This window comes from Sparus aurata, chromosome 7 (genome assembly GCF_900880675.1).
Source record: "Sparus aurata chromosome 7, fSpaAur1.1, whole genome shotgun sequence".
In the NCBI taxonomy this organism is placed as follows: domain Eukaryota; kingdom Metazoa; phylum Chordata; class Actinopteri; order Spariformes; family Sparidae; genus Sparus; species Sparus aurata.
The window spans coordinates 511,478-535,477 of record NC_044193.1 but is presented as its reverse complement, the minus strand read 5'-3'; the positions used below and the strand labels follow the sequence as shown (position 1 = coordinate 535,477).

Sequence of the window (24,000 nt, the reverse complement as noted above, 5' to 3'; positions counted from 1 at the left end):
TATACATAGACATTTATACATAGACGCCTGACTGAGCGCTGGACTGTACGTCGATGTTGCCACCATCTTGGATGTGGCAGCTCCGCCCTGTGAAGTAAATGGAGTGAACTTTATATAGTTCCTTCTACAAAGTGCTATAAGTTAAAGTCTCATTTACACATTCACACATGTACGGATATATTCAGGAAACAGAGAGGAACCAGAAACAACGTCTGTAACGTTCTCTGATGATTCTGAACGTTAACTACTCCTTATATGTTCAGTATACAGGTCAGCACCAAACCACAGGATGTGTTTATAATGTTTTTATGTGTTTACAGCTGCTGATGTATGCAATGCTGTTACTGTGATGATACATGACAGTTAAATATTTCATCTTTATAATAACCACATCCTGACATGTAAATGTGACATCTGTCTACTTTAATGTCAACTTGTTTAATTCAATTTAACTTTAAATATGAACAACTGACTTCATGATATATGAATCAGAAACACTTTATTGATCCCCAACAGGAAACTGCAGCATTACAGATGCTCCCATTCAAAGTCAAGAATATGCAGAAAAATATTAGTAGCAGTAATAATAATAATAACAATAATAATAACTATATATACATGGTGCATGTTTATAATAGTAGCCTACTGTAACTTTAGTTCTTTTTTATCATTAAATGTTCATTGTATACATTATAATATGTTCTGATGTTCTGTCTCTTCACTGCTGACAGAACAGAAAGCAGCTCACTGCTGCTGCAGCTTCTGATCTTGATTTGCAGACTTTTTGTTTTTGTCTCCATGATTGTTATTATTAGAATTAGATTATCAAAAATCACTGTATTTATAAAAACAACATTGGTACTTTTTATTCCCACAGACATCACAGTTACATGTCAGGATGTGGTAATTATAAAGATTCAATATTTAACTGTCATGTATCATCACAGTAACAGTGTTGCATACATCAGCAGCAGTAAACACATAAAAACATTCTAAAACACATCCTGTGGTTTGGTGCTGACCTGTATACTGAACACACACTGCCTGGCCAAAAATACAGTCACCACCAGAAAAAAAGGTCACACACGCTATTATTTCGTTGGACCGCCTTTAGCTTTGATTACGGCACGCATTCACTGTGGTGTTGTTTCGATAAGCCTCTGCAATGTCACAAGATTTATTTGCGTCCAGATCTTGTATTGATGATGGGAGAGTCGGACCACTGCACAAAATCTTCTCCAGCACATCCCAAAGATTCTCAGTGGGCTTCAGGTCTGGACTCTGTGGTGGCCGATCCATGCTCCCTGAACCCCTCTGTCACAATCTGAGCCCGATGAATCCTGGTGTTGTCATCTTGGAATATGCCCGTGCCATCAGGGAAGAACAAATCCACTGAACGAAACACCTGCTCATTCAATATATTCAGGTCGTCAGCTGACTGATTCTTTGGGCACATCATGTTGCTGAACCTGGACCTGACCGACTGCAGCACCCCGGATCACAGCACTGCCCCCACAGGCTGGTACAGGAGGCACAAGGCATGATGGGTGATCACTTCATCTGCCTCTCCTCTTACCATGATGCACCATCACTCTGGAACAGGGTAAATCTGGGCTCATCAGACCACATGACCTTCTTCCATCGCTCCAGAGTCCAATCTCTCTGCTCCCGAGCAAACTGAAGCCTTTTCTCTGATTAGCCTGATTAGTGGTTTTCTTAAGGCTACACAGCTGTTCAGTCCCAATCCCTTGAGTTCCCTTCACATTGTGTGTATGGAAATGCTCTTACTGTCACGATTAAACATAGAGCTGAGTTCTACTGTTGTTTTTCTACCATTTGATTTCACCAAACGTTTAAGTAATCGTAGATCACGATTAATCAGGATTCTTTTCCGACCACATTTCCTCCTGGAAGACAATGGTTCCCCACTTTCCTTCCAGTTTTTAATAATGCGTTAGACTGTTCTTAACCCAGTTTTAGTAGTTTATGCAACCTCCTGAGATGTTGATGTGATTTGACCCTTCTCAAACAGACTAACATCTTTTCCACAACCACGGAATGTGTCTTTCCAAATGGTTGTTTAACAAATGAGACTCATTGCATCAGTTGGGGTTAAATAGCTCTCACCTATTTGCTTAGTTAAATGCAGGTACTGACTTTATTTTTGGCCAGGCAGTGTATGAGGAGTAGTTAACATTTAGAATCATCAGAGAACGTTACAGACGTTTCTGGTTCCTCTCTGTTTCCTGAATATATCTGTATGTATGTGAATGTGTAAATGAGACATTAACTGATAGCACTTTGTAGAAGGAGCTTTATAAAGTTCATTCCATTCACTTGTATCAGTTCACGGGGCGGAGCTGCCACATCCAAGATGCGGCGTCATTGACGTATCGCAGCAACGGGCCAACCCGCTCAATGAGGCGTCTTTTCTTCGTTTCTTTAAAATTGTTTGTTTGTTTTTGTTTTTTTACATACCACACAACATACAAGGCTTGCAGAGGAAAGAACATAGCAATATAATACAATACTGCAATCTCTCAGAAGAGAAAAATAAAAACTAAAAGACAAAGCAAAAAAGGGGGATTCATACAAAGTATAATGTTGAATAAATAATTTACAATCACTTGGCAAGACCATGAAAATAATCATTTTAAGAGTCAGTTTAAGAGTCATCTATGTATAAATGTCTATGGCTGGCAGCCCCCCTCCCCCAGACAGGTGCAGTGTCTGCTCTCACCTGGTCAGATACGTTCAAGTTCAAACTGCAAACAATGCAGGAGAACAGACAACAACAATAGAGCAGAAACATGCCCCACCATCGCCCACATCACAGAGAAGAAATAAGAAGACTGATGAAGAAAAACAAAGAATTGGACCGAGCAAGAGAGAAAACTAGGATAAATATCAGAGCGTCATTTCAGAGGTGGAGGAGCTGCAGGATCTGTCAGGACTTTTCTGCTGGACAAGTAAGAACCTGCTGGATATATGTTTCACTCTATGTTTTAACCACAAGGCTGAGATGGTGGCGGTCACAGTAATACTCACAATAACTCATATCGCTATACGATGTTGCAGTCGAGCTACATAGCTTGTTGCTAAATTTAGCTTGTTAGCTTGTATGCTAACTCCGGTGTTTAGTTTGTGTTCATGGCTACTGGTTAGCAAAAGTGTCTTTAAGTTAGCGGGCAGTTATAACGTTAGTTTGTATTCAGGACGCTCTGAAGTGGTTGAACTGGTTTAAAGAAATAACATTACTCTTGCTTCATAAAGGCAGCATGGTGATGATGATCACCTGAATGATTACCTGGTAACTCCGTCTACAGCGATGTGAGGAATATTGTTTGTTACTCTGGATATCACCCTCCGGTATGCTCACCACCCGCAGCAGGGTTCAGAAGTGATTTGGGTGGCGGTCGTGGGCGGGGGCTCTGACGACCCAATCCCCGGACGACGACTCTAGCCGTGGGAACATGGAATGTCACCTCGCTGGGGGGGGAAAGAGCCTGAGCTAGTGCAGGAGGTTGAGCGGTACCGGCTAGAGATAGTTGGGCTCACCTCCACGCACAGTCTGGGCTCTGGAACCCAACTCCTTGAGAGAGGCTGGACTCTCTTCTACTCTGGAGTTGCCCGCGGTGAGAGGCTGCGAGCTGGTGTGGGCTTTCTCATAGCTCCCTGGCTCAGCCGCCATGTGCTGGAGTTCACCCTGTCGAACTAGAGGGTTGTCTCCCTGCGCCTTTGGGTCGGGGATAGGTCTCTCACTGTTGTTACAGCTTGCGGGCTGAACAGCAGGGAGGCCCTGGGAGGGGTACTGGAAAGTGCCCTAACTGGGGACTCCGTCGTCCTACTGGTGGACTTCAAGGCTCACGTGGGCAGCCACAACGTTACCTGGAGGGGTGTGATTGGTAGGAATGGCCTCCCCGATCTGAACCCAAGTGGTGTTCTGTTACTGGACTTCTGTGCTAGTCACAGTTTGTCCATAACAAACACCATGTTCAAGCATAAGGGCGTCCATATACCTCTGGCCGTATGTCTTGGACGCTCGGGTGAAGAGAGGGGCTGAGCTGTCAACTGATCACCACCTGGTGGTGAGTTTGATCCGCTGGCAGGGGAGGAAGCTGGACAGACTCGGCAGGCCCAAACACATATTGAGGGTCCGCTGGGAACGTCTGGTCGAACCCTCTGTCAGGGAGGTCTTTAACTCCCACCCCTGGGAGGGCTTTGACCAGATCCCGAGGGAGGCTGGGGACATTGAGCTGTGGCCGTACGGTCTCTGGTGCCTGTCGTGGAGGCAATCCCCAAACCCAGTGGAGCCTGGTTGGCTCGGGGGACTCCTGAGGCAGCTGACGGGTACCGGCAGGCCAAGTGTGCGGCAGCACGGACAGTTGCAGAAACAAAAACTCAGGTCTGGGAAAAGTTCGGGGAGGCCATAGAGGAGGACTACTGGTCGACCTCGAAGAAATTCTGGCAAACCATCCGGCGCCTCAGGAGGGGGAAGCAGTCCTCCACCAACACTGTTTACAGTGGAGGTGGGGAGCTGTTGACCTCGACTGGGGATATCGTTGGGCGGTGGAAGGAATACTTTGAGGATCTCCTCAATCCCACTGACACGCCTTCCATAGAGGAAGCAGAGGCTGGGGACTCATTCATCACTCAAGCCGAAGCCACTGAGGAAGTCCGGAAGGTCCTCAGTGGCAAAGCACCGGGGGTGGATGAGATCCGCCCTGAGTACCTCAAGTCTCTGGATGTTGTGGGGCTGTCTTGGCTAACACGTCTCTGCAGCATCGTGTGGCAGTCGGGGACAGTGCCTCTGGACTGGCAGACCGGGGTGGTGGTCCCCCTATTCAAAAAGGGGGACCGGAGGATGTGTTCCAACTATCAGGGGATCACAGTCCTCAGCCTCCCTGGGAAAGTCTATTCCAGGGTACTGGAGAGGGGAATTCGGCCAATAGTTGAACCTCGGATTCAGGAGGAACAACGGGTTTTCGTCCTGGCGGTGGAACACTGGACCAGCTCTATACCCTCCGCAGGGTGCTCGAGGGTTCATGGGAGTTTGCCCAACCAATCCATGTGTGCTTTGTGGACTTGGAGAAAGCATTCGACCGTGTCCCTAGTGGCATTCTATGGGAGGTGCTCCGGGAGTACGGGGTTGGAGGCCCTCTGCTAAGGGCTGTCCGACCGGAGCAGGAGCTTGGTTCGCATTGCCGGCAGTAACTCAGACCTGTTCCCAGTGCATGTTGGACTTTGTCACCGGTTCTGGTTATTATTTTTATAGACAGAGATTCTAGGCGCAGCCAGGGGCCGGAGGGGGTCTGGTTCGGGAGCCACTGGATTTCATCTCTGCTTTTTGCGGATGATGTTGTGTTGTTGGCTCCTTCAAGCCAGGACCTCCAACATGTCCTGGGGAGGTTTGCAGCCGAGTGTGAAGCGGCTGGGATGAGAATCAGCACCTCCAAGTCCAAGGCCATGGTTCTGGACCGGAGAAGGTGGCCTGCTCCCTCCGGGTTAGGGGAGAGTTCCTGCCTCAAGTGGAGGAGTTTAAGTATCTTGGGGTCTTGTTCACGAGTGAGGGAAGGATGGAGCGTGAGATTGACAGGCGGATCGGTGCAGCGGTCGCAGTAGTGTGGTTGTTGTATCGATCTGTCGTGGTGAAGAGAGAGCTGAGTCGAAAGGCGAAGCTCTCGATTTAGTGGTCAATCTACGTTCCTACCCTCACCTGTGGTCATGAACTTTGGGTCATGACCGAAAGAATAAGATCCCGGATACAAGCGGCCAAAATGATTTTCCTCCGCAGGGTGGCAGGGCGCTCCCTTAGAGATAGGGTGAGGAGCTCTGTCACCCGGGAGGAGCTCGGAGTAGAGCCGCTGCTCCTCCACATCGAGAGGAGCCAGCTGAGGTGGCTCGGGCATCTGTTTCGGCTGCCCCCAGGACGCCTCCCTCACGAGGTGTTCTTGGCATGCCCCACCGGGAGGAGACCCCGAATAAGACCCTGGACACGCTGGAGTGACTATGTCACTCAGCTGGCCTGGGAACGCCTTGGGATCCTCCCGGAAGAGCTGGAGGAAGTGTCCGGGGAGAGGGAAGTCTGGGTGTCCCTGCTCAGACAGCTGCCCCCCCGACCCGACCCTGGATAAGCAGAAGAAGATGGATGGATGGATGGACTCTGGATATCTAGAGTGATCTGCATGAGGCACTCGTCATTGTCATTTAGTTGTATTGATCAGAAATAGAACAATCAGGGCTTATGTTGTTGTTGTTATTTTGAATGCACCATCTTGGTTATCTGGCATCCTCCGTTACCGTGGTTACAAGCCTACTCGTGCACAGCAGGCTCCTCTGTGGAAGGGGCTTAGAAGGCGGCAGAGAGGAAGAGGAACCGACCTGGGAGCTGTATCAGTCAAATGTTATAAAGTCCCCTTTATTCTCAAAACTTCAGATGGCAGCTTTAATTCAAAGGTCTAAAATCACGTCACTCTGTAGAGTGAAGACGTCCTCAGAGCCTCCGCTCACCTGAGAACAAAAAACACTTCAGGGAGAAACGATCAGGAAGGGCTGCAGAGACCAAGACAAAGATAAAGATAAAGATAAAGACGAAGACGAAGAGAGGAAATAGAACAAACTGACAGCATACAGATTTAATTGACACAATATCTGATAAAGTAATTAATCCAACTCATCAGTGAGGAGTTGAGTCACATGAGCTCCTGGAAGAGGATGAAACACAAAACATCCATCAGAATGTAAAAGGCAGACATCTTGTTGTGGCTGAAGCTAGCTACCTGTTCCACCCCACACACACCTGGACACGTCAGAGGGTTCCTTAAAAACACCCAGTGGTGTTTGTGAGACTTCCTGTCAAAAATGTCTGTGTGACGTTTACACATGTAGAAATACTCGTCGGAAATATCCAGAAAGAGAGACAGAGAGACAGAGAGACAGAGAGAGACAGAGAGAGAGAGAGACAGAGATCATGTAATCTCACTGTGCTGTCATCACTGGGTTTATCTGTGTGTGTGTGTGTGTGTGTGTGTGTGTGTGTGTGTGTGTGTGTGTGTGTGTGTGTGTGCAGGGTCCTCAGGTACTAACACATAAATCACGGCCCAGATCACACACACACACACACACACAGACATACATATGCACACACACACACACACACACACACAGACATACATATGCACACACACACACACACACACACACACACACAGATCTAGGTCACAGCTGTTCACTACAATATTTCTGTTTTCACTTCCTCTGGAAACCGTCACTTCCTCCCCTTCCTCTCTCTTCCTCTCTCTTCCTCTCTCTTTCTGTCTCCTCCTCTTCCTCTTCCTCTCTCTTCCTCTCTCTTCCTTCCTCTCTCTTCCTCCCCAAATCATCTGTTCATCATATGATTGTAAATATATATTTTAACTATTGTAGAGGCTAAAATCCAACATTAGCTAACTCTAGCCACGTGTTGGCAGCAGCTTTTCTCCTCAGTGATCGAGTAACGTCATGACCGTTATCAGCTCGGGCCTGATTATATAGATTTAGATGTCTTTATTATTTGAATAGCATGTTTTTGACCTCTGCAGCCTGCTTGTTGTATGATTCTGCTGCCAGAGGATGGAACTCTTATCTTAGTAACATCATACCAACAGCCACTAACTGTTGAGCGGTCACTGTGTGGTACCACACACCCAGTACCAACCCAACAGACCCCCAACAAACTGAATCATCCAACTGTACATTTGTTAACTGAGTGACATCATCACATCTTCTCTGTCCGTCTGTCTCCAGGTTCTGGTCGTAATGGCTACACCAAAGCTGTGGATGGGGAGGAGGGAGGAGGTGAGGGTGAGGAAGAGGAGGAGGAAGGAGGGGAGGGGGGTGGGGAAGAAGAAGGAGGAGAAGGGGAGAGAGACGAGGAGTGGGATGAAGAGCTCGACGGAGAGAACGAGGGAGGAGTGAGGATGACGAGGACTGACACGCTTCACTCGACCACAAGTTCGACCGGAACACAGAGGAGGAGAGGACAACACGCCAAGAAGCAGGTGAGACAACATGCTAACAAACAACACGCTAACAAACAACACACAACAAACAACACGCTAAAACACAACATTCCAACAAACAGGTGAGACAACATGCTAACAGTTATTTCTTTTGGTAGTTGGCGAGTTAACTGTACATGCAAACATTAGCAGATGAGGATGCTGCTGCTGATGATGATGATGAAGCTGATGCTGATGATGATGATGCTGCTGCTGCTGATGATGATGAAGCTGATGCTGATGATGCTGATGATGATGATGATGATGATGATGATGATGATGTGCTCACTCTTCCTCCTCAGGTCCAGGGCAGTAATCAGGTCCAGCGAGCTCCCAGAGCATTATACTGTCTGAAACTCAACAATCCAATCAGACGAGCTGCTCTCTCTATTGTTGAGTGGAAGTATCCTTTTCTACTCTGGACTCAACCACATGTTAATGAGTCACTGGTTGAATTAAGTGCAGAGACCGCTGGGGGAGCAAAGACGTGCACACCATGGAACTGAACAACAATTGTGTTGATTCTTGAAAATTTTTGAGGCCAAAGAAAATGCAGAGTTGGGTTCAGACGAGGTGTTTGTGTCCAACAGGTCCAAGCTGCTCGTTGGGCTCAGATGGTCTGTGGTCGGCCGTCGGTACAGCAGGTAACTGATGACAGCGTCAGGTATCTGTGGACGTACATGGAGACCATGTTTGATGATGTCAGTAACATGAGACCAGGTGTTATAAAGGATCCATGTTAGGGAAAATAAATCGTTCACACCTCTGAGCGCTGTTATAATCTGCGATGATAACTAACTTTGTCCATGCTGAGCTTCCTTAACGTGTCTCAGACCGTTTGATATCTTCATCTTGTTAGCCATCTTTGCTAACTGTGTCGCTCTGGGTGTTTCTAAACCGTTTCCTGAGGACGACTCCAACTCCACCAACCACGACCTGGTGAGATCACCTACACAACTACACAACTACACGACCACACTGCTCACCAGTACACAACCACACACTAACAGGAGTGTAAATGACTGAATGAAGAGCAGTCGTTGGAAAGAGGACTCCGGGAGGAAGGAGGTGTGAGTGTGTCTGAGGTGAACAGACTCAGGTGGCGTCAACGTTTCAGCCTCAAGTGTGTGTGTGTGTGTGTGTGTGTGTGTGTGTGTGTGTGTGTGTTCCTGCGTCAGGTGTGTGTGTCTTTAAAGATGTTTTTTCTCTTTTGATAATAATAATAATAATAATACATTTTATATAGCGCTTTTTAGATGCACAATGACACTTTACAGGTTAAAACAGAAATATAAAAAACAACACAATTAAAATGTAAAGAAAAGTAACCAGTGATACATTAAAAGTGATTTTAAAAAGGTGAGTTTTGGTGAGTGTTTTTGAAAGAGTTCTGTACAGTCTCTGATGTGTTTGGGGAGGGTGTTCCAGAGGGAGGGGGCAGCAACTGAGAAGGCTGTGTCTGTGTGGTGGAGTGAGGAAGTTCGTGTCGGAGGAATGGAATGTACGGGACGGGTTGTGGTGGTGGAGCAGATCGGTAGGGTAGAGGGGTGCCTGGTTGTGGAGGGCTTTGTGAGTGCAGAGGAGTATTTTGAATGGAATCCGTTGAGGGATGGGGAGCCAGTGGAGTTCTTGGAGGACGGGGATGATGTGGTCATGATGTGGTGATGTAGATGGAGCTACGCTAGCAGTTTCCCTCTGCTTCCAGTCTTTATGCTAAGTTAGGCTGAACCTGAACTTGGAGGCGACTCCAACTGGACCAAAAACTATTTTAGCAGCTAAAATAAAACAATGAGAAGAAAAGACGGAGTCAGTCTCCACCAACATGTTCTCAAAGTGATTCTGATTCTGACTGAACAGTGCTGAGGTTGATCCGGTCTGAAGTGTTGAGTCGTTGAGCAGCTGCAGACTCTGGTGGCACCGACATCACCTTATATTTATATTTCTGCCTCAGCAGTTTGACTTCTGACACTTTCATTTACTTTCTAAATCCCCAAACTTTTTAATTACATCCACATTCATGTGACGTTAGATTGTCAGTGAGGACACCTGCTCATCCAGCTGAGGCCAGGGTTTCCACGGGGTCTTAAAAAGTCAAACATTTGACAATGTCAGTTTTAGGCATTAAATTACATTTAGTCAGGTCTTAAATATTTACATTCATCTACCGCTTCTGTCATCGCCTTGTTTTGTTTTGTGTTGTTGTTGTTTTGGGTAAATGTGTGGGTGATTCTCAGTCAGCTCCGTGTGTTCTTCTTCTGTCTGAAGCATCAGTAACGTAAGTGACATTTTGCCAACAGCCCGGTCTGAATTTATCTCTGAACGCTTAACCAGCTCTGGAAAGACTTGGACTGCAGAATCTGCTACAGCTATTGGAAAGTGTAAATTTAACAAGTGTTGTCTTGAACAACCAGAGTTCAGCTGGTTAAAGCCTCATAATGAATCTATAGCGCGGCGTACGCTCTGCAAGACTATGGGGCGCCGATTGTTAAGTTGCGCATGCTAAAATAAACAGCAACTTTTGCCACATTTAGCAAAAAAACAATTTAAAAAAATACATGTTTAGGTCGAGCAGAACTGGACAAACTTGGACCCGGAACTGGTGACAAAGGCGTACAGAAGTGTGTGATAGCATGAAGCTAACTGTGTGACACCAGCACTTTCACACCAGGTGTGTCCAGGTTGAGGGTCGTCTTGTTTGGGGCACCGATTGTAAAGTTGCGCATGCTAAAATAAACAGCAACTTTTTGCCACATTTAGCAAAAAAACATGAGTAAAAAACACGTCTGAATTTTTTAATGATACTTTTGACCAGATTTACAGCAATATTTGTGAACTGATATTTACTTCTCTTGTAAAAATATAATTTCCATGTTTAATCTGAATAAAATATCTAAATCTAAATGTTAAATGTTAAATCTAAATGTTAAATGTTAAATATAAATGTTAAATGTTAAATATAAATGTTAAATATAAATGCTAAATCTAAATGTCACGGGTGAAACTAAATATATGCATATTAGCTAAATATTTAGTTTCACCCGTGATGTTTAGATTTAGCATTTAGATTGACAGGTAGACAACTTGAAAAAAAGCTCACAGACGTGATCATCGTGACGTGTACCATCAGCTCTGCAGCGCCGGCTTTCTTTGTGAATTAAACAGCCGCTCGTCTTTACGCCAGCGCTGCTTGGCTCTGTGTGAACAACCAATGCGGAGAATTAGCAAACAGCTGCTGCGACAATAATGCAGCAACTCCGTAAAAAGGGCTACTGTCGCTGTTATGCTGAGGCATTACTGGAACTCTGTATTGCCGCCCTACCAAAGTTTCCTGCTAAGTCGCTGGACATGGTGGCAGGCAGCATGAGAGCAGGTGAGGGGACGTGACTAAAGGCCCCTACACACCGCCCAGACTCAAACCAACAGCCAGCTGCCTTTATCCCACCACTCTGTTGCCTCTTGTCTGACCCGTTCTGCAGAAAAGTGTCATTGAACGCACCGCTTCCACGTGCTGCCAGCTCCACAGCAGCGTGTACGAGATGCAATAAGCGGGTGGTGCTACATGAAAACAGGAAATGATGGAACGGAGTGCGTCCAAAAACAAAGTGCCACAGTATTCCGCCCCTCACACACACCACGCTGATTCACTAGCACACAACCAATCAGAATGGTCATACAGCTCACATGCAACCAATCAGAGAATCCAATGGCTCAGACGGCTGACAGCCAACCTTCTCAGACTCAGACTGTTGAGTTGGAGCTTCCAACGCAGCTGAACACACTGAACATATTTGTTCCCGACCTCGTCCAAGACCCCCCAAACGCTTCAGACGTCCAACGGTTAGACCGGTGTGCTCCTGCCTTTACAATGCAGCGCAATCACTCCGTCTAAACTCCCGAAGGAGACCGCGGATAGTACTCGCTTCGCGTCAATGAGCTTTTATTTTGGTACTTCCGGTGACGGGCAGTGTAGATTTGCATATTAGCTAAATATTTAGTTTCACCCATAACATTTATATTTAACATTTAGGATTTATATTTATATTTGACATTTATATTTATATTTAACATTTATATTTAACATTTAACAAGAACAGAGCCAAGCAGCGCCGGCGTAAAGACGAGCGGCTGTTTAATTCACAAAGAAAGCCGGCGCTGCAGAGCTGATGGTTCACGTCACGATGATCACGTATGAGTTGTAAGTTGTCTACCTGTCAATCTAAATGCTAAATCTAAACATCACGGGTGAAACTAAATATTTAGCTAATATGCATATATTTAGTTTCACCCGTGACATTTAGATTTAGCATTTATATTTAACATTTATATTTAACATTTAACATTTATATTTAACATTTAACATTTAGATTTAACATTTAACATTTAGATTTAACATTTAACATTTAGATTTAGATATTTTATTCAGATTAAACATGGAAATTATATTTTTACAAGAGAAGTAAATATCAGTTCACAAATATTGCTGTAAATCTGGTCAAAAGTATCATTAAAAAATTCAGACGTGTTTTTTACTCATGTTTTTTTGCTAAATGTGGCAAAAAGTTGCTGTTTATTTTAGCATGCGCAACTTTACAATCGGTGCCCCAAACAAGACGACCCTCAACCTGGACACACCTGGTGTGAAAGTGCTGGTGTCACACAGTTAGCTTCATGCTGTCACACACTTCTGTACGCCTTTGTCACCAGTTTCCGGTCCAAGTTTGTCCAGTTCTGCTCGACCCGAACTCTGAACTCCGTTGAAGCAGAGCTGCTTTGGATTTTGAACATTTTGGCAGATTTGGATGTAAAAAGTTGAACCCCTCTCTGCTCCAGTGTGATGTGAGAGGAGGCGACAGCTCCTCCTGTCCACACTCACACACACACACACACACAAACACACACACACACACACACACACACACACACACACATACACACACACACACACACATACACACACCCACACACACACACACACGCACACGCACACGCACACACACACACACACACACACACACACACACACATACACACACACACACACACACACACACACACACACACACACACACACATACACACACACACACACACACACACACACACACATACACACACACACACACACACACACACACACACACATACACACACACACACACACACACACACACACACACACACACACACACACACACACACACAAACACGCATGAAAAACCAATGAAATTTATAAACTATGTAGTGGAATAATTCTCCTTGTGAGGTTGAGAGTTTCTAAGTCTCCATAGAATTTTAGACTTCAGCGTATGAATCAGATCTCTCTAATAGCACGCAGCGTGGAGGGAAAGTCACAACGTTCTCCAGATGTTACTGCTTAAATACAGAACAGAGAGGAAGTTACCTTCATTTACAGTCCTAAATCATCTCCTCCCACAACGGTGATTCCCTGAGGTTTGGGTTGATCTTGTCTCTCCCAGGACAGTGACCCTGTGATGTTTTATGAGGACAGTAAGTCTGATCCACCTTCCTGTAACCCTCATGTAGAGAAATGTGACTTTCTGACACCCAAACCAAAAAGCATTCTCTCCTCCTCTCACATCCGGATCCTGCTCGTTACAGCACACTGATTACTGAATCTACAAGCTATGTCATTTCTCACAACTATAATAACCCTGACTCACTCCATTCTTCATTTAGTTGTTCTGTGAATGGCAATAGATTTAGTTATTTTTAAAGTAGTTCTGGGACTTAATTTTTTCCTTTTTTGTACGTCATGTCTTAAATTTAGTTCAAAATGGTCTTAAAAAGTCTTGAAAAGTCTTAAAAAGTCTTTGACTTGTTCAAACCTGCAGAAACCCTGTGAGATATTTTTAAACGTTTGATAATTTACAGTATTTGTTGACAACTATAATCTTTCATATGAAGACATTTTTTATGTTACTACAGTAGTTTTGTGATATTTCCTCCCCTTACAGGTGAGTTGAGTCGTAGCTGATGAACACGTTATTAACAGCTGTCAGACGTTACGTTCGCTCATCATCAGCTGTGTCTGTAAACAACAAGCTGCTTAATTGTGGAAGGGTTTCCACAGGATGTTCAGTCAGCTACTTACTGATAAAGGTCAAAGGTCACACATGGATCCAGTAATTGATTGACAGGTCTGTGATCAGATCCGATCGGTGAGTTTCTGCTCTGATGGTTCAGCTCGCTCTCTCTCTGTCCTCTTTACGTCGACTCTCTACCTTCACTTACAGTCCGACTGTACTCACTGTTCACCACGCTACTGAGTATTGAAGTGACGGCACGCCAACAGTGTGTGTGTGTGTGTGTGTGTGTGTGTGTGTGTGTGTGTGTTCTTTCATGCATGCTCACTCGTCCTCTGTCACATGATCACATGACTGAACAAGAGAAGAATCAGAGCTGCAGAATTTAGAATTTAAAATATCTTTATTGTCATTGTAACAGATACAACGAATTTAAGTGCAGTCCTCGTTCAGTGCGAAACATCGATTAGAGGTATTATATGCATAAATAAATACATAAATAAAATATTCTACTACTGTATGCATGGTAATGCTAAAAACACATAGGAGACTCACTCATACAAACATCCACATTCAAGAATTGCCCTTTTGACAACAATAACCTGTGAGAACTATGCTTTAGTAGCACTATTCAATGCACGTTAAAAACAGTTTTATAGTCTGTTTGTTCTGGTTTTCATGGACCTGTGCGTCCTGCCTGACGGCAGTAGTTTGAGCAGTGTGTGACCGGGATGCAAGGACGTAACACTGGTTTGAAAAGTGGGGGTCTGATTTGAATACCATTTTATACATTTCTACATGCTTTTAATCATATTCCCAGCTACTTAAAAGCAACACATTGGGATGAACATGGCTATCATGCTTAGCTTTAAATTCTGTCATAATCATACATGAGAAAAAGTTATTATTACCGTATAATTGACCGCTGCTAAGCATATTTGACCGTCGTCAAGGAAAGTGGCCTTTTTGCCTCTGATTCACGTATTTCGTATCACTCCGCGCTCTAAAATCTTTGCTCCGCAAGTAGTCCGGTCACTTATCACCCCAGCGTCTTCGGTTGCTAAGCAACGTCAGCTGATCTGTAGTCTACTTCATATCGGAAAAAAAGTACTCCTAGGCCATAGTATGGATGAGTTTCACGATAACTTTAATATTTGTTGAAAATACGGTGATTTCGACTCTTGGCAAAAGGCTGAGTTGTCGTCAAGAAAAGAAAAAGAGGAAAGCAGCGAAGAGGGAGAAGCCAAATGGCGTCGGTTTTGGTGAACTATATTTCTCTGCTGAAAAACACTATGAACGGTAACAGATAAATTGTAAAAACACACACTGTGTCAAGTTTTTTTTCATGTTGTCAAGTAACAGTGCAATAAGCGGGATAATGTATAGAACGGCGGCCTCAGCACGCAGCCCTGCGGGGAGCCAGTGCTGAGGCGGGTGGATGTGGATGTATGGGGGCCCACTCTTACCCTCTGTCAGACACCCTCCACCCTGCCAGTGTCGGACAGTTTGGACACCAGTCTCTGGGGGAGGATGGTGGTAAAAGCAGAGTCAAAGTTTATGAACAGCAGCCTAGTGTAACTCCCCTGCTGCTCGTGGAGGGCTGCGGCCACGGCATCCTCAGCAGATCTATTCGCCCTGCAGGCAAACTGGTGTGAATCAAAGGTGGGAAGGTGGAACGACGTGATGTGACTACAGACCAGATTCTCAAAGCACTTCATACCACAGGGGTGAGTGCTGCTGGCCGGTGGAGGGGTGATGTTGTAGGGGGACCATGGCGGAGGACTTCAGGCAGGATGGGACAGTGAACTGGGAGAGTGAACTGGGAGAGTGAACTGGGAGAGTGAACTGGGACAGTGAACTGGGAGAGTGAACTGAGAGAGTGAACTGGGAGAGTGAACTGGGAGAGTGAACTGGGAGAGTGAACTGGGACAGTGAACTGGGAGAGTGAACTGGGACAGTGAACTGGGAGAGTGAAGTGGGAGAGTGAACTGGGAGAGTGAACTGGGAGAGTGAACTGGGACAGTGAACTGGGACAGTGAACTGGGAGAGTGAACTGGGACAGTGAACTGGGAGAGTGAAGTGGGAGAGTGAACTGGGACAGTGAACTGGGAGAGTGAACTGAGAGAGTGAACTGGGACAGTGAACTGGGACAGTGAACTGGGAGAGTGAACTGAGAGAGTGAACTGGGAGAGTGAACTGGGAGAGTGAACTGGGAGAGTGAACTGGGAGAGTGAACTGAGACAGTGAACTGAGAGAGTGAACTGGGAGAGTGAACTGGGAGAGTGAACTGAGAGAGTGAAGTGGGAGAGTGAACTGGGACAGTGAACTGAGAGAGTGAACTGGGAGAGTGAACTGGGAGAGTGAACTGGGACAGTGAACTGGGAGAGTGAACTGGGAGAGTGAAACTGAGAGAGTGAACTGGGAGAGTGAACTGGGAGAGTGAACTGGGACAGTGAACTGGGAGAGTGAACTGGGAGAGTGAACTGGGACAGTGAACTGGGACAGTGAACTGGGAGAGTGAACTGAGAGAGTGAACTGGGAGAGTGAACTGGGAGAGTGAACTGAGAGAGTGAACTGGGAGAGTGAACTGGGAGAGTGAACTGGGACAGTGAACTGGGAGAGTGAACTGGGAGAGTGAACTGAGAGAGTGAACTGGGAGAGTGAACTGGGAGAGTGAACTGGGACAGTGAACTGGGAGAGTGAACTGGGAGAGTGAACTGGGACAGTGAACTGGGACAGTGAACTGGGAGAGTGAACTGAGAGAGTGAACTGGGAGAGTGAACTGGGAGAGTGAACTGAGAGAGTGAACTGGGAGAGTGAACTGGGAGAGTGAACTGGTTGAAGATCTTGATGTTGTAATTTAAGCCTGTAGTCACGCTGTTAAAGTCGGTCGGGGCAATAAAACGGTAGCAGTAAGAATCAGCGATAGAAACGTCATTGAAAGAGAAAACAGTCTGATAAAATGTTTCATGTGCACTCAGCCAACATGGCAGCAGAGAGACGTCCTGTCTGTAGCGTGCGTCTCCGTGTGAGCGACTATAGAGAGGGGAGGAGACGTTGCTGTGGGCCGCGGTTCTCAGCAGACCAGCCGTGTTTCATCTATAAACTGGACTCACAGTGGTTCTGGTCCTGCTGCCTTCTTGTGGTCTGATAAGGCGGCAAACACAGCGAAACACAACCAGTCTCCTGCTTCTCCTCCTGCTGCTCCTGCTGCTGCTCCTGCTCCTCCTCCTGCTGCTCCTCCTGCTGCTCCTCCTGCTGCTCCTGCTGCTCCTCCTGCTGCTCCTGCTCCTCCTGCTGCTCCTCCTGCTGCTCCTGCTCCTCCTCCTGCTCCTCCTCCTGCTGCTCCTCCTGCTGCTCCTGCTCCTCCTCCTGCTGCTCCTCCTGCTCCTCCTCCTGCTTCTCCTGCTGCTCCTCCTGCTCCTCCTCCTGTTGCTCCTGCTCCTCCTCCTGTTGCTCCTCTTGCTGCTCCTGCTCCTCCTCCTGCTGCTCCTCCTCCTGTTGCTCCTCCTGTTGCTCCTCCTGCTGCTCCTCCTCCTGTTGCTCCTCCTCCTGCTCCTCCTCCTGCTGCTCCTCCTGCTGCTCCTCCTCCTGCTGCTCCTCCTGCTGCTCCTCCTCCTGTTGCTCCTCCTGCTGCTCCTCCTGCTCCTCCTCCTCCTGCTGCTCCTGCTCCTCCTCCTCCTCCTCTGCTCCTCCTCCTGCTGCTCCTCCTGTTGCTCCTCCTGCTCCTCCTCCTCCTGCTGCTCCTCCTCCTCCTGCTCCTCCTCCTGCTGCTCCTCCTGCTGCTCCTCCTGCTGCTCACTCATCCTCTGTAGCTGCCAGGTTCAAAGGTTCAGTTTGGCCATTTGTCATTTTATTGTTAGAAATGGGAAAAAAATAGGACAGATCATTAAAACTGATCGATATTGACCGATATGAGACTGTGTGTGTGTGTGTGTGTGTGTGTGTGATAGAGCTGAAATGAAAAGTCATTAAATCTTCAGGATTGATCCTCTGGGGAGCAGGAATAAAGACGTCTGTTTGTGATGATGGTGTTGTGTCTGTCTCAGGAACAAGTGGAGTACGTGTTCCTCATCATCTTCACTGTGGAGACCTTCCTGAAGATCCTGGCCTACGGGCTGGTGATGCACCCCAGCTCCTACATCCGCAACGGCTGGAACCTGCTCGACTTCGTTATCGTCATCGTAGGGTAAGAAAACTGGAGACCTGTTGGATGTCAGGACTCTGGTCCTGTCCAGACTCTGGTCCCGTCCTCGGGCTCTGGTCTCGTTCCCGGGCTCTGGTCCCGTTCTCGGGCTCTGGTCCCGTCCTCGGGCTCTGGTCCCGTTCTCGGGCTCTGGTCCCGTCCTCGGGCTCTGGTCCCGTCCTCGGGTTCTGGTCCCGTTCCCGGGCTCTGGTCCCGTCCTCGGGCTCAGCTCTCTGGTGTCCTGCATGGCTCTCCTGAGTGTCTGAAGTTGCAGCGGTGTGGAGAGTTGGAGCAGTAAATGAGATGTGACTGCAGTGGACTTCCTGTCTCGTGGTCGGCGGGGGAACAAACCCTCCAGCGACGCCACAGTTTATCTCATTTCAGTGTTTGTGTGATGAGTGTTTGTGACGGCTGACTGTGATCACTGCACACTGACACTAAATATACACATCCGCCCTCCCACAGTGAACCTCAGCTGTCACAACATAACCACAGTCCCTGCAGTGAAACAGGGAATTTAACCTGCCACTCTGGTGTTAATGCTGCCTTGCTGCAGGGCTGCTGCAGCTCTGGTTCTCCTCTCAGGCTCCTGAAGAACCAGATGTTGGACAAACTCCTGAAACACCAGAGCGGCTTCTGCATTAGCTTCTGCATCCTGTGTGACTCAGATGATCTCAGCGATCTAATGAACATGATGTCACAGCCCATCACTGATGATGTCATCAGAGGTTGAATCAACACAAACTGAATGCAGCCGACTCCACCTGAAACAGAACAACATGTTTCAGTTCAGCCTGTAGAAACCAGGCGGTCACCTGCCGAGGTCACGCCGAGTCCTGCAGGTCCTGAGCTTCGTCCTCCATGTTGGTTAATGTCCTCTCCGCAGGACGCTGACGTGACTCAGGACGACCTCTGGGCGATGATGATGAAGCCTGTTGTCACGGCAACACTGCCTGAGGAGACTCTGTTCCACTTTACAGTCAGAGATGATGCACGAGAGGCTCCTGTATGTGGGACACTCGGCCTCCAGTGCTCTGACACAGACCAAGAAATAACTCCAGTTTCTGAATAACCAGAGTCCGAGTCTGTTCAGACCAGGGATCTGATCAGTGTTCAGTCTCAGTCCGTCAGCTCACAGCTACAGTAACGTCTGAGTGACCACCTGTGATGTCACTTCCTGCTCTGTATGAAACAAACTCGTCCATCACTGAGACAAACAGACTCCATGTTTCTACTCAAAGACAGAAACAAGTTCATGTAGAACATTTGCTGAATGAACAAGAAGGTCCAAATAATGCAGAATGAGTCAGAGACAGAGTTTCACAGAGTTTATAAAGTGTCTCCAACTCAACAACTCACTAAACTGACACATTTGTTAAGGGAGTCTGGGGACTTTCTCCACGGGGACAAAGAAGTAGCTTCTACTGGTTTTAAATAACCTTTGTGTCCATTCAGAATAGAGCAATGATGCATTAAAGGGCTCTTGGTCAAAATGTTTCGACAGACCAAAACGATTTGTTTGTTTTTATTCATTGATATCAGATCATTTGATTCTGCAGCTGCTCTGTTCTCATCATCAGAGTGTTTCTGCTTTCAAACTGCAGCTTCTGAACAACACTGTCCTTGCAGGTTATTCAGCGTCGTCTTGGAGACGATGACTCATAAATCTGGCGAGCAAGCGACGACTCATCATGTTCCTGGGAAACCTGGAGGTTTGGACGTCAAAGCTCTGAGAGCCTTCAGAGTCCTGAGGCCCCTCAGACTGGTTTCTGGAGTCCCCAGTGAGTTTACTGGCCGTGTGTGTGTGTGTGTGTGTGTGTGTGTGTTTGTGTGCTGTATTGTTGCACATGTGTAAAACTGTGTGTGTCTGTCAGGTCTGCAGATTGTGTTGAACTCTATCATGAAGGCGATGGTTCCTCTGCTCCACATTGCTCTGCTGGTTCTCTTCGTCATCATCATCTACGCCATCATCGGACTCGAGCTCTTCATAGGCCGCATGCACAAGACCTGCTACTACATAGGAGCAGGTACACACACAAACACACACACACACACACACACACTCACACACAGATGCTAACACTGTTAGCTAACACTGTTAGCCTGTAGCCCGTCTGAAGTGGGAGAATGTAAGTGACATGTCTACAGATCAGCTTGTGGTCTCCGGGCCTCTGCAGACTTGGACTACAGCGAGTCGGCTGAACATTATTCTGTTCTTCATGCACGATGGACGTGTGCAGAAATCTGTCCTCTGCTTCTGCAACATTTAAAGTTGTAATGACAGAATAGAGGAAACATAAATGAACTGACTGAAATCTGAGATTGAAAGTCGAATTTCTTCACCAGCATACTGATGATCTCGTCTCTGAATTTGTTCTCTCGTTCCAGATAATTACGTGGAGGATGACCCGGTGCCGTGTGCGTTTGCCGGTCACGGCCGTCAGTGCACCATTAATGGGTCCGAGTGTCGGGGGAGGTGGGACGGTCCCAACGGAGGAATCACCAACTTTGACAACTTCTTCTTTGCCATGTTGACGGTGTTCCAGTGCATCACGATGGAGGGCTGGACCGACGTCCTCTACTGGGTAGAAGCCTCCTGCTCGCTATGTCTTCCACAGACAAACCTGTCTGTGTCTCTGTCCTGTCTGTGTCTCTGTCCTGTCTGTGTCTCTGTCCTGTCTGTCTCACTGTCTCTCTGTGTGTGCCTGCAGATGAACGATGCCATCGGGTTCGAGCTGCCCTGGGTTTATTTTGTCAGTTTGGTGATTTTCGGATCGTTCTTCGTTCTCAACCTGGTTCTGGGAGTCCTCAGCGGGTTTGTCTCATCTCTGATGAAGAGTTTCAGTTTCACAGGTCTGTTGAGGCTCGCTGGTGTTTGTTTCAGGTTCAAATGTTGTGTGAACCTTGTGTGAACGTTGCAGAGAGTTCAGTAAGGAGAGGGAGAAGGCGAAGGCTCGCGGAGATTTCCAGAAGCTGAGGGAGAAGCAGCAGATGGAGGAGGATCTGTGTGGGTACATGGACTGGATCACTCAGGCCGAGGACATGGACGAGCTGGACGAGGACGGAAACCCACGTAAGACAGAGACATGTGTGTGTGTGTGTGTGTGTGTGTGTGTTCAGCAGTGCCTTGTTCTTAACAGTTCATTAAAACATTGAGTTAACGGATGTAAATTAATGAAGCCAGTTAAAACTCATTAGTCGTCAGTGAGGCAGAAACTCATCAGAAGTTGTTTATTGACTGATGTGTTTCAGACTGATGATCGGTCCGTTTATCAGCTGGTTGTTTTCGAAGCCGTCTAGTTCTACAGAACACAATGTCAGGTCCTCGGGTTGACTCTTTGTCACACGTCCAGTGAAGTCTGCATCTGATCAGAATCTGTTCAGAATCTGATCAGAATCTGAACAGAATCTGATCAGAATCCGTTTCCTGTCATATCGTCAGCTGTACTATCAATAAAAAGGCCAAAAAATAAATACTTATAAAAATATATAAAAAAAAAACAGAATCTGTTTAGAATCTGTCTCGACTGGTTGAAAACCAAATCTGAAGGATGATCGATGTGTTTGGGTCGATCTGTGGTCATGAGAATTCTTTACTCAGCAGTGGTACTGACCCAAAGATCACGTGTCAGTTGGGTTCTAATATAAACCCGTGTACATGTATCAGTGAACAAACTGTAGTTTCTGGGCTTTCCTCCTCAGATGTGTCGGCGTGTAGTTTGGTGATAAAAGAATACTGCGGAGGCAAGGCTGGGTGGAATGATAGAGCAATCTTTATTGAAACAGAATCTGGAGCCCTGCGTCCGGATCAGAAGCGGCCGCTTTCTGATATTATCAAATCTCTGGAAAAAGCAATGCCAAAATGCTTCGCCCTCTGGCCGATCAGAACTCCTATCAGCCTTTGATCTTAGGAGATCTACCATGTGCCACCTCTCGTTCTTCCTGTGAGTGAGTCCCTTCTCAAGTACACCCACTTCTTCTGATTGGTCCCCTCGCCAAATTATCCAGATAGATAGATAGATAGATACTTCCAGCTCTGTGCCCACAACTGAGCCAGCTCTCCTCACCAGTCTGTCCAGCCGACTGGCGTATCTCTTCTTGCTGCTTCCTCCCCAGCAAACCACAGCATAAAAGAGGATGCTGGCCACCACAGACTGGTAAAACATCTGCAGCAGTTTTTTCAGATGTTGAAGGACCTCAGCCTTCTTAGAAAGTACAGACAGCTCTGCCCTTTCCTGTGTAAGGTGTCTATATTTGCTGTCCAGTCCAGCTTGTCGTCCAGCTGCAGCCCCAGATATTTGTAGGTCCTGACTACCTCCACATCGACCCCCTCAATGGACACAGGTTGGAGATGTGGTTTCTTCCTTCTGAAGTCCACCACCATCTCCTTGGTCTTGGAGGTATTCAGCTGCAGATGTTTGGACCTGCACCACCTCACGAAGTCCTCAACCAGGCTCCTGTACTCCTCCTCCCATCCATCCTTGATACAGCCAACTATCGCAGTGTCGTCCGAGTATTTCTACATGTGGCAGAGCCAAGGTGAAGGTGAAGAGGACGGGAGAGAGCGCAGTCCCCTGTAGTGCTCCGGTGCTGCTGACCACAGTGTCTGACGTGCAGCCCTTCAGTCTGACGTACTGTGGTCTCTCCGTGAGGTAGTCTGTAATCCATGTCACCAGAAGTGGGTCCACTCTCATCTCTGTCAGTTTGTCTCTCAGCAGGAGCGGCCGGATGGTGTTGAAGGCGCTGGAGAAATCAAAAAACGCGATTCTCACAGCGCCGCTCTCCTTGTCCAGATGAGAGTGGGCCCTGTGGAGCAGATAGAGGATGGCATCCTCGACACCCACCTTCTCCTGGTATCCAAACTGCAGTGGATCTTGTGCGTGGGGGACCTGGGGTCTGAGGACATGGAGCAGCAGCCGTTCAAAGGTCTTCATAATGTGTGACGTCAGTGCTACTGGTCTGAAGTCACCCGGCTCCCTAGGGTGTTTTTTCTTAGGAACCGGGATGAGACATGAAGTCTTCCAGAGCACTGGGACCCTCCCCAGCTGCAGGCTCAGGTTGAAGACATGCTGGAGTGGCTCCCCCAGTTCAGCAGAACAGGCTTTGAGCATCCTTGGACACACTCTGTCCGGGCCTGCTGCTTTCCTTGGGCGAAGCCTCCTCAGCTCTCTGCTCACCTGATCCTTGGTGATGGTGGTGGGGAGGGGGATTGAACTGTCCATGGGTGTGGAAGGCCGGGGTGGTCTGCAGTCTGAGGTGGTGGGGCCGGGGGAGGTGATGGACATGGTGGGGGTGTGAAGTGGGCCGTTGCTGGTTGTGGGAACTGGAATCTCAAACCTGTTAAAAAACAGGTTAAGTTGATTTGCTCTTCCAGCATCTCCCTCTCCTGTGATGTTGCCCTTCTTCTTGCAGCCTGTGATGGTTTTCATGCCATCCCAGACCTCCCTCATGTTATTATGCTGCAGCTTCTGTTCTACCTTCCTTCTGTAGTCCTCCTTCACCTCTCTCAGGTGGACCTTGAGTTCGCCCTGTACGCGCTTCAGCTCTTCTCTGTCACCATCCCTGAATGCCCTCTTCTTCCTGTTCAGGATGTCCTTGACATTACTGGTGACCCAGGGCTTGTTGTTGGGGAAGCAGCGTACAGTTCTGATGGGGACCACAACGTCCATACAGAAGTTCAGGTAGTCAGTAGTGCAGTGTGTGACCCCCTCGATCCAATAGACTAAAAACG

At 47.2% G+C, this 24,000-nt stretch overlaps 1 protein-coding gene across 2 annotated transcripts in view; it reads left to right on the top strand.

The window, feature by feature from the left end:
* Positions 1-24,000, top strand: part of cacna1fb (calcium channel, voltage-dependent, L type, alpha 1F subunit) — a 57,079-nt gene that overhangs the window by 5,620 nt on the left and 27,459 nt on the right. For both annotated transcript variants that reach the window (XM_030423902.1, XM_030423901.1), the window contains exons 2-10: positions 7,786-8,039; positions 8,342-8,442; positions 8,873-8,978; positions 18,133-18,272; positions 19,899-20,050; positions 20,144-20,296; positions 20,658-20,854; positions 20,981-21,084; positions 21,191-21,342. In XM_030423902.1, coding sequence (XP_030279762.1) covers positions 7,786-8,039; positions 8,342-8,442; positions 8,873-8,978; positions 18,133-18,272; positions 19,899-20,050; positions 20,144-20,296; positions 20,658-20,854; positions 20,981-21,084; positions 21,191-21,342 — 1,359 coding nt within the window. The remainder of the gene's footprint in view (positions 1-7,785; positions 8,040-8,341; positions 8,443-8,872; positions 8,979-18,132; positions 18,273-19,898; positions 20,051-20,143; positions 20,297-20,657; positions 20,855-20,980; positions 21,085-21,190; positions 21,343-24,000) is intronic.